Raw genomic sequence first — 9387 nt, 5'->3', positions numbered from 1 at the left:
GTCCGGGGACAAGTGGGGACAATGGGATGTTCTAACTGCCCGGGACTGGAGCTCTGTCCGGGGACAAGCGGGGACAATGGGATGTTCTAACTGCCCGGGACTGGAGCTCTGTCCGGGGACAAGCGGGGACAATGGGACGTTGTAACTGCGACGGGGTTCCCATTGTGATGTCAGGGTAAATGTGCCCAGGTTTCTGTTGAAAGCATCCGGCAGCCCTCGCTACCCTGCCCCTTGTCTGCCGCCTGCGGGCCCCGGGGGCAGCCCGGCCTCCTGGGGCTCTGCCAGGCTGCAGCCAGCGAGTTCCCCCCCGAGACCTGCGCGGTCCCTTTAAGGGAGCCCCGCCTGGGGACTACAGCTCCCAGCATGCCTCGGGCGCACGTGATAGCCCATCTGAGCGCTGCTCACGTGACTGCCGGCGGGTTGGAGGTGAGCGTGTGTCGGGAGAGAGCCTGGCCCGGGAAGCGCCAGGAACCCAGCGCCCCGTTTACGCCTCGAGGGGTGAGGGGCGCCGGGGGCGGGCTGTGGCAGAGCGGTGGGGGTGAGGGGGGTGGGGTGCGGGGAGGCGCCGGGGGTGAGGGCTGTGGCTGAGTGGGGTGGGGGAGGTGGTGGGCGTGAGGGGGGTGGGGTGGGGGGTGGCGCCGGGGTGAGTGCTGTGGCTGAGTGGGGTGGGGGTGAGGGGGGTGGGGGGAGGCACCGGGGGTGAGGGCTGTGGCTTGTGGGGGGGTAACGGAGGCGCCAGGGGCAAGGGCTGTGGCTGAGTGGGGTGGGGGAGGCTGTGGGCGTGAGGGGGGTGGGGTGGGGGGAGGCGCCAGGGGCGAGGGCTGTGGCTGAGTGGGGTGGGGGAGGTGGTGGGCGTGAGGGGGGTGGGGTGGGGGAGGCGGTGGGCGTGAGGGGGGTGGGGTGGGGGGTGGCGCCAGGGTGAGGGCTGTGGCTGAGTGGGGTGGGGGTGAGGGGGGTGGGGGGGAGGCAGTGGGCGTGAGGGGGGTGGGGTGGGGGGAGGCACCGGGGGTGAGGGCTGTGGCTTGTGGGGGGGTAACGGAGGCGCTGGGGGCGAGGGCTGTGGCTGAGTGGGGTGGGGGAGGCGGTGGGCGTGAGGGGGGTGGGGTGGGGGGAGGCGCCAGGGGCGAGGGCTGTGGCTGAGTGGGGTGGGGGAGGTGGTGGGCGTGAGGGGGGTGGGGTGGGGGGAGGCACCGGGAGTGAAGGCTGTGGCTGAGTGGGGTGGGGGAGGCGGTGGGCGTGAGGGGGGTGGGGTGGGGGGTGGCGCCAGGGTGAGGGCTGTGGCTGAGTGGGGTGGGGGTGGGGGGGAGGCGGTGGGCGTGAGGGGGGTGGGGTGGGGGGAGGCACCGGGGGTGAGGGCTGTGGCTTGTGGGGGGGTAACGGAGGCGCTGGGGGCGAGGGCTGTGGCTGAGTGGGGTGGGGGAGGCGGTGGGCGTGAGGGGGGTGGGGTGGGGGGAGGCGCCAGGGGCGAGGGCTGTGGCTGAGTGGGGTGGGGGAGGTGGTGGGCGTGAGGGGGGTGGGGTGGGGGGAGGCACCGGGAGTGAAGGCTGTGGCTGAGTGGGGTGGGGGAGGCGGTGGGCGTGAGGGGGGTGGGGTGGGGGTGAGGGGGGGTGGCGGGGAGGCGGTGGGCGTGAGGGGGGTGGGGTGGGGGGAGGCACCGGGAGTGAGGGCTGTGGCTTGTGGGGGGGTAACGGAGGCACTGGGGGCGAGGGCTGTGGCTGAGTGGGGTGGGGGAGGCGGTGGGCGTGAGGGGGGTGGGGTGGGGGGAGGCGCCAGGGGCGAGGGCTGTGGCCGGGGTGAACACCAGCGGATAGGGCAGGAGGGTGGGATGAGCGTGGGAAGCCGGTTGTGAGTGCAGGCTGTGGGCTGGAACTAGACATGAGGCGCTGAGGCTGCAGGAAGGGGCTCCGAGCGGGGCAGAGGGTTCGCGCATGACGGTTGGTGCTGGTTACCGATTGTGGGTGGCTCTGACTTCAGCTTCCGGAAGCAGCCCACACGTCCTGCTGTTTCCTGGGTAGAGCAATAGCCAGGGGCTGTTTGTGCTGCAGGCAAGTGCAGCCTCCACAGCTGCCTTGGGGCACAGTTCCTGGCCAGTGGGAGTGGCAGAGCTGGTGCCTGAGGTGGGGATGGCACGTAGAGCCCTATGTGCTGCTCCTGCTTCTAGGAGCTGGGGGACGTGCTGGCTGCTCCAGGAGCCGGGCGAAGAGCCATCTAGCCCCACAGTGCTGTCAGCTGAGCTTCTCACAGCCTGGGCCGTGGTGCTTCCCAGAGCTGCCCGGGTCCCTTTTCCACTGGACGCCTGGTACCCTACCGGAGCGCCGTGCAATAACCAGCCAAGGCACCCGGCCTGCACGTTGAAGCTCCATGGCTGCTGCAGAAGGGAAGAGTTTTAACCAGTTCTCTTCCTTCCGTTTGTCTCTCTTGGGGGGCATTTTCTTTTGCCTCCTGCTCTTTGCCAGCTCCAGAGGTGTGGAAACTAGCCCTTGGGCCTAGCTCTCCCTCCTGCCATCGAGATCCATGAGATGTGCGTAACGCTCGTGATTACAGAGAAACGTGGGGCTCTGCGTATTTGCTTCCCGGGTCTGGATTGTTTGGAAGGGCCTTTCTGGCTTTTCTCCCCAGGCAGGAGGCTGGATGGACTTTCCAGAAAGGAGAACTGGGATTCTCCAGGAAGGTGGTTCCAGGAGCTGTGTATTAAGGAAACCCCAGGAGGAGGAGCTGGGTTCAGTGCCTGGCTTTTACCATCCTCTGTGGCTGTGAGAGCAGGGGGCCGAGAAAAGTCCCTCTGAGAAGGACTGATGGGGGGGAGGACTGGTTAAAACTGCCTCATTCTGCAGCGACCCTTGTTTCGATGTACAGGCCAGATCCCCACCCACCTGCCTTTGCTCTGGCTCTCGCTGCTCTGGTAGCTCCATGGCCTTGTCTGAGCAGTGAGGCCAGGGGGCTGTGGCCCTGCTGCTGCCTGTGCTTGCTCCTACATCTCCCAGAGCACCTGGGGCATGGTGACGGCCCGAAAGCTGTGGTGCTAGAAGCAGGTAGCCAGCATAATCCAGCGCGGGGGTGCCAGCTGCGCTGTGTGCTGAACTGTGTTTTCTCCAGCAGGTTGTGGGAAGAGGCCCTGCCCAGGCCAGTTGGCAGCTGGGGTTATCTTGACGGCCAGAGAAAGGACTGCTGAGACGGGAATTGCCATCTCTAAGAAGGGAGACAGCAGGAGTCTTGTCCTTGAAAGGGGGCTCTGGGGACATGAGGTGGCCGTGTGTCTGGCTCTTCTGTTCCCTGGGCCCACTGGTCCTGCTCTCTGCAGCCACCACCCCTCCAAACATAGTGTTAATCTTTGCAGATGATCTGGGGTTTGGAGATTTGGGGAGCTATGGGCACCCCACCTCAGCCACACCCAACCTGGACAAGATGGCAGCTAGGGGCTTGAGATTCACGGACTTCTATGCCAGCTGCCCGGTCTGCAGCCCCTCCCGGTAGGTCCAGTTTTGTCCTGCTCCCCCATTCTGCAGCTCTTCCTAGGACAGAGCAGTAAACTGGCTGAGGACAGGGCATGAGAAGCAGATGACGATTGAATTGTGAGGGTCTGGGGGCTGTCTAAATCTCTCCTAGCTGACCTGCCTGGGGGAAAAATGGCCTGGTAGTAATTTGCAGGGATGGAGACAGGGTCATTGTGGGCTGGCAGTTGCTCATGTGGGGCTGACAGCTGTGACCAAAGAGCCACGCAGCCATCCCTGAGCTCGTGCAACCGTTTAAAAGGTTAAATCCTCTGACCTGCTCTCCCAGCCTGTGTGACGAGAGTTGAGGGGTGTGGCAGCTTTTGCTGTAAGAGCTCTCTCTTGAGGGCCCAGCTGGGATTGGGGCCCCTTGTGCCACAACATCATGTATATAGTAGCTAGTGTCTGAGTCTGTAATGCTGACGTACAAGGCCATGCCCCCTGGCCGTGTGCGTCAGCGTCCCTCCCTCCGTGGCGGCTTGGCTGAGTGCTGCGCCGCTCAGCTGGGCCCCGGCTAGGGTTGCCGGGTAGACCCCGCTAAAAAACCGGACATGCTTGTCGGGGTGGGGGGGGCACGGACGGAAAGCAGAGCTGGGGAGAGATCAGGGGCCGTGGGGCTGGAAGGGGGGGCCCGGAGGAAGGGGGGCAGGAAGAAGGGCTGACGGGGGGCAGGGTGTCCAGGTGCCGTGGGGCTGGCTGGCAGGAAGAGGGGACGGGAAGCAGAGCTGGGGAGGAATCGGGGGCCGTAGGGCTGGACAGGAGGAGCGGGGGACAGAGGAAGGGGGGGCGGGAAGCAGACCTGGCGAGGGGGGGCGGGGTGCAGCCACTGGCCGCAGCCGGAATCCTTCTGGCCGTGCTCCCAGCAAGTGCTCCCTTTACTTGCCAGCAGAAGCCGGGTGGGGCGGGGCTGGGAGCTACTCCCCCCACCCGGCTTCTGCTCGCAACCAGAGGTTCCCAGCTGGGAGACTTTGGCCGTGATTGGCAGTGGGAGCCTCTAGTCCTGTGCAAAAGCCGGGCGGGAGGGGGGCCAGGAGTACCGGCCCCCGCCCCACCCCACCCACCACAGGGCTCCCAAAGCCAATCGTGCTCCGCCTCCCAGTCGCTCCCCCGCCAGGCTTCCCTCTGGCGCCCAGACGGAAAGTCACAAAATACCAGACATGGCTGGTAGTTTCTGAATTTTTCTACCGGACAGACGGTGCAAATACCAGACTGTCAGGTAGAAAACCGGACACCTGGCAACCTTAGCCCCGGCGGGAGCGCCGCTCAGCTGGGCCCTGGGCGGCAAGTGGCCGTTTGGGGTCTGTGCTCCCCATGCATGGTGAGCGTGGACCCCAAATGGCCGCTTGCTGCTGCTTGCTCCCCTGCCGTGGTCCAGCTGAGTGGCACTGGCGCTGCGCTGCTCAGCTGAGCCCTGGTGGGACAGGAAGGGGGGGCGGGCAGTGACGTACACAGCCAGAGGGTACACACGTCACCGCCCCCTCCTCCAGCTGTGGCGTTGAGTGGTGGCCCCTCAGCCGGGCCGCTGCAGGAGAGGGGAAGGGGGGGCGGTGACGTAGACAGCCCTGCCCGTGTAAGTCACTGCCCCGCCCCTCCTCCCCCACAGCGTGCGCAACACTCAGCTGAGTGCCACAGCGGGAGGGGAAGGGGAGCAGTGACGTACACGGCCCTGTCCCCTGGCCACGTACATCACCGCCCCGCCCCCTTCCCCTCCCTCTGTGGCAGCTCAGCTGAGTGTTGTGCCCCTCAGCCGGGCCTCCGGGGGAGCCAGCAGTGCAAGGGGCTGTGACAGCGCGTTGGGGGTCCCCCGTCTCCTGCACCCCGAAATGGCACAAACAGACTGCACCAGCCGGTGGAATAGAGGAAGTTTATTGCCTCTCCAGGATACAGCACAGCACAGACGTAATCTGGTCACAGAGCTGGGCTAGGATGCCTCAGGCCCCCTTGAGATGCGGGAGACTGGGCCCCTAAACTTCAGCCCCTTCCCCTAGGCTCTCCTCCATGCTCCCAGACAGTAACTAACTCTCTTCCAGCCCTGCCCCCCAGCCAGGGCAGCATCCACCTTCCTTTGTTCCTCTCCATGGGGGGTGTCTGGCCACTGGTTCAACAAGTTTGGCATTACCTCTGCCTAGTGAGGCTTTCCCTGCTGGGTCTTGCTCCAGACAGCAGGGGTCACCACAGCCCAGCAAGTACCCCCACTACGTCACAGTTCTTCCCCCTCCGAGAGCGAACTGAGTAGGGTCACTCCGCTCGTGACCTAGGGAAGTTCGGGTCCTCTGCGTGGGAACCGGCCCTGGGGACATGGGTGCTCCCCTTAACTCGGGCCGGCCGTGGCGAGGACCCACATGAGTTGGCTTCCCTCTGTCCAGTCGCCACCCCACTCCAGGGCGACTGGCGCAGGCCTGTCCTCGGGGGTCACACCCACCCTTCCACTGGCCTTGATCCCTGGCCAGGGTCTCTCGGGCCGGGGCCATGAGCCCAGTGAGCCTTCTCTGGACAGCCAGGGCGGCTTCCACCCCCGATGCTCCATCCAGGGAGGACTTCCCCTCCCATAACTCTCTCAGCAAGCCCAGAGGGTCCTCTATCTGGGGTAGAGCCCCCCAAGCCGCTTTCCTCCTGTCTTGGGCCTTCCCGCCCCTCTGGCAGGAGTCACAGGACCGGCAGTACCGCTGCACGGCTGTAAAGATTCCCGGCCAATAGAAGTGCTGGAGCAGCCTCAGCCGGGTGCTCCAGATCCCCCGGTGGCCCCCAACGGGGACGTCGTGGGCCAAATACAGCAGCTTGAGGCGATACTTTTGGGGGATGACCAGCTGCCGCTGGACCTTCCATGCCCCCACCTTCCTGGGGGGAAGCCATTCACGGAACAGGAGTCCACGCTCCTGCAGGAACCTCTCCTGGCCACCTCTCCCCCGGGGCTGAGCTGCACGGAGGCCAGCCTGATCCCTCAGCCTCTGCAAGGAGGGGTCTGCCTGCACCTCAGCTTGGAATTCAGCTGCTGAGGCAGGGATCGGGACCTGTTCCCCACCTTTGCCTGGGTCCGGAGTCCCAGCCTGGCTGGACCCCGTGTCCACTGGGATGGAACCCTGAGGACGCTGCCAGGAGTCCTTCCCTGGACTCACGTTGTCAGCCCCCCGCTGGCTCTGGCTCCGGGTAGTGACTAGAGCCCGCTGGGATTCATGGGGCCACTCCTCTAGGTCATTCCCCATCAGCACCTCGGTGGGCAAGTGCGGGTGCACCCCCACTTCCTTGAGGCCTTCCTTGGCCCCCCATTTCAGATGCACCCTGGCTACAGGCACCTTAAACGGGGACCCATCTATGCCCTTCAGGGTCAGCTGCGTGTGGGGTAGTATCCGCTCTGGGGCCACTATGTCGGATCGGGCCAGAGTCACCTCCGCCCCCGTGTCCCAGAAGCCCGTCACCTTCCTACCATCCACCTCCAGGGGTATGAGGCACTCGCTCCGCAGGGGCCGTCCTGCCCCCACCCGGTACACGGAGAAATCCGCCTCCTGAGAATCAGACCTCCCAGGGGAGGTGCACTGAGCATCCTTCCCCTCTCTCTGAGCTGAGGTTTGCTTGCCAGCCCCTGCCTCTGGGGCAGCCTGCCCTTCCTCCCGCCCCAGCCAGTTAACCCTGGAAAGTCCCCGGTCCTGGGACCTGGTGCACTGAGCCCTCTTGTGGCCTTTTTGCCCACAGCGCTGGCAAGTTAGGCTTTGGGCTGTCTCTGTCCAGGGCCTGGCTGGTTCTCTGGGGTATCGATGACTGGTCCTGGTCCCTGGGGCTCGCCTTGGAGGTGTCTCTCTCCGTTGCTCAGCCAAGATCCGGTCTCTGCGCGGTTCCCTCTCTCTCCGGGACTCCGGTTCACACCCGGACCGGCTCTCCGTGAACTCATCCGCCAGCCTCCCGGCCTCCTGGGGGTTCTCTGGTCTCCGGTCCTTGAGCCACAGCCTCAGTTTGGGTGGGCACGCTTCATAGAACTGCTCCATCATGACCAGCTTGAGCAGCTCCTCTGCGGTCTGGGCTCCGACTCCAGACACCCACTTGCGGCAGTATTGCGCCAGGCGGGAGGCCAGATCCACATAGGTCTCCCGTGGCCCTTTCTGTACCCCCCGGAACTTCTTCCTGTACATCTCGGGGGTCAGCTCGAATTTGTGCAGCAGGGCCTCCTTGACTCGGTTGTAATCCCCTGGCTGTAGGTCCTCCAGCTGACTGAGCACTCCGGCCGCCTCCTGGTTCAGTGTGGGGATGAGCTCCTGCAGCCAGTCAGCTGGGGGGACCCGTTGCAGTCCACAGGCCCTCTCAAAGGAGCTGAGGAACCCGTCTATGTCACCCATGTCCTTCAATTGGGCCACCACGGGCCTCTCCAAGCATCTGGCAGTCCTGGGACCCTGGGGCCCATCCGCACTTGGCGCAGCCGGTGCCCCGCCGGTTCTCCGCTCTGCCATGGCCAACTCATGCCGTCACTGCCTCTCTCGATCTTGGTGCTCCTTCTCTCGGTCCTGGCGGTCCCTCTCTCAGTCCTCTACTTCCAATTCCTTGATCCGCAGCTGGATCTCCAGCCGCCGCAGCTCCGCTGGGCTGGCCCCTGCCCTAGATGGGCTACGGCTTGCAGGCCTCCCGGGAGACGCTGTCTCATCTCTCCGGTGGGTTCCAGCGCTCCTCTCCCTCTCTGAGCCTGACACACTCTCAGGGGGGGTCTGGCTGCTTCCCTTGGGGACAAGATCCTGGCCCTGTGGCTGGTCATTCTCTTCCAGCTGGGCAATCAGCTGGGCCTTGGCTGCTTTCTGCACAGGCAAGCCCCTCTCTCTGCACAACCCCACCAGCTCTGCCTTCAAGAGTCGGGCGTAGGCCATCGGCCCGCTGGTCCCCTCGGTGCAGACTCACCAGTCTAGTGCTGCAGCGCCCCACGATTCCCAGGAACCGCTTCGCTCTGTCTCCAGCACGCCTGGCTCCAGGGCTCTTGCTTCTACAGCGCCTTGTCGCTCACCGCTGGAAGCTCCATCCACAGGGTGCAGTGCATCCCACTTCTGACACCAGTGTGACGGCGCGTTGGGGGTCCCCCGTCTCCTGCACCCCGAAATGGCACAAACAGACTGCACCAGCCGGTGGAATAGAGGAAGTTTATTGCCTCTCCAGGATACAGCACAGCACAGATGTAATCTGGTCACAGAGCTGGGCTAGGCTGCCTCAGGCCCCCTTGAGATGGGGGAGACTGGGCCCCTAAACTTCAGCCCCTTCCCCTAGGCTCTCCTCCATGCTCCCAGACAGTAACTAACTCTCTTCCAGCCCTGCCCCCCAGCCAGGGCAGCATTCCACCTTCCTTTGTTCCTCTCCATGGGGGGTGTCTGGCCACTGGTTCAACAAGTTTGGCATTACCTCTGCCTAGTGAGGCTTTCCCTGCTGGGTCTTGCTCCAGACAGCAGGGGTCACCACAGCCCAGCAAGTACCCCCAGTACGTCACAGGGGCCGTTTGGGCTCCCACATGGTGGGAGGGAAGGGGGGCAAGGAGAGACTGAGTGGGGAGAGAGGCAGGAGGAGGGGAAGAGAAAGGGAAAGAGAGAGGCAGGAGGCGGAGGAGAGCTGGGGGGGGAGGCAGTAGGAGAGAGAGAGAGAGACATGGAGGAGAGACCCAAGAATCCCGTTCTATGACGGGCTAATTGACTAGTCGTATATAGTAGCCCAATGTCTGTGACTAATGCTGGCTGTTGCCTCTGGGCGGCGCTGTTGTCTGAGTCACGTCCTTCCCCTCCCGCCATGGTGCTCATCTGACTTGTGCGCTGCTCAGCCGGGCCGCCGCAGGGGAGCAAGCGGCCGTTTGGGCTCCCCCACGGCAGCCCTGCTGAGCGGCGCAGAACTCAGCCGAGCGCCACGGCGGGAGGCGAAGAGGGGTGGGGCAGTGATG

The 9387-nt window shown here is 64.8% G+C and overlaps 1 protein-coding gene across 5 annotated transcripts in view; it reads left to right on the top strand.

Moving 5' to 3' along the window:
- Positions 1-315: 315 nt before the first annotated feature.
- The window catches only part of ARSA (arylsulfatase A), a 28862-nt gene continuing 19790 nt past the window's right edge, over positions 316-9387 (top strand). The window contains exons 1-3 of one of the 5 annotated variants that reach the window (XM_075918350.1): positions 438-498; positions 1975-2045; positions 3097-3470. In XM_075918350.1, coding sequence (XP_075774465.1) covers positions 3241-3470 — 230 coding nt within the window. In that variant the 5' untranslated portion in view covers positions 438-498; positions 1975-2045; positions 3097-3240. Of the gene's footprint in view, positions 499-1974; positions 2046-3096; positions 3471-9387 lie in introns of all 5 variants that reach the window. The other 4 variants (XM_075918351.1, XM_075918352.1, XM_075918349.1 and 1 more) reach the window with 4 other exon arrangements.

The sequence above is a fragment of the Pelodiscus sinensis genome, unplaced genomic scaffold (assembly GCF_049634645.1).
Source record: "Pelodiscus sinensis isolate JC-2024 unplaced genomic scaffold, ASM4963464v1 ctg78, whole genome shotgun sequence".
Classification (NCBI taxonomy): Eukaryota; Metazoa; Chordata; order Testudines; family Trionychidae; genus Pelodiscus; species Pelodiscus sinensis.
Note: the sequence above shows the minus strand (reverse complement) of the source record. Positions and strands in the feature narration are given on the sequence as shown.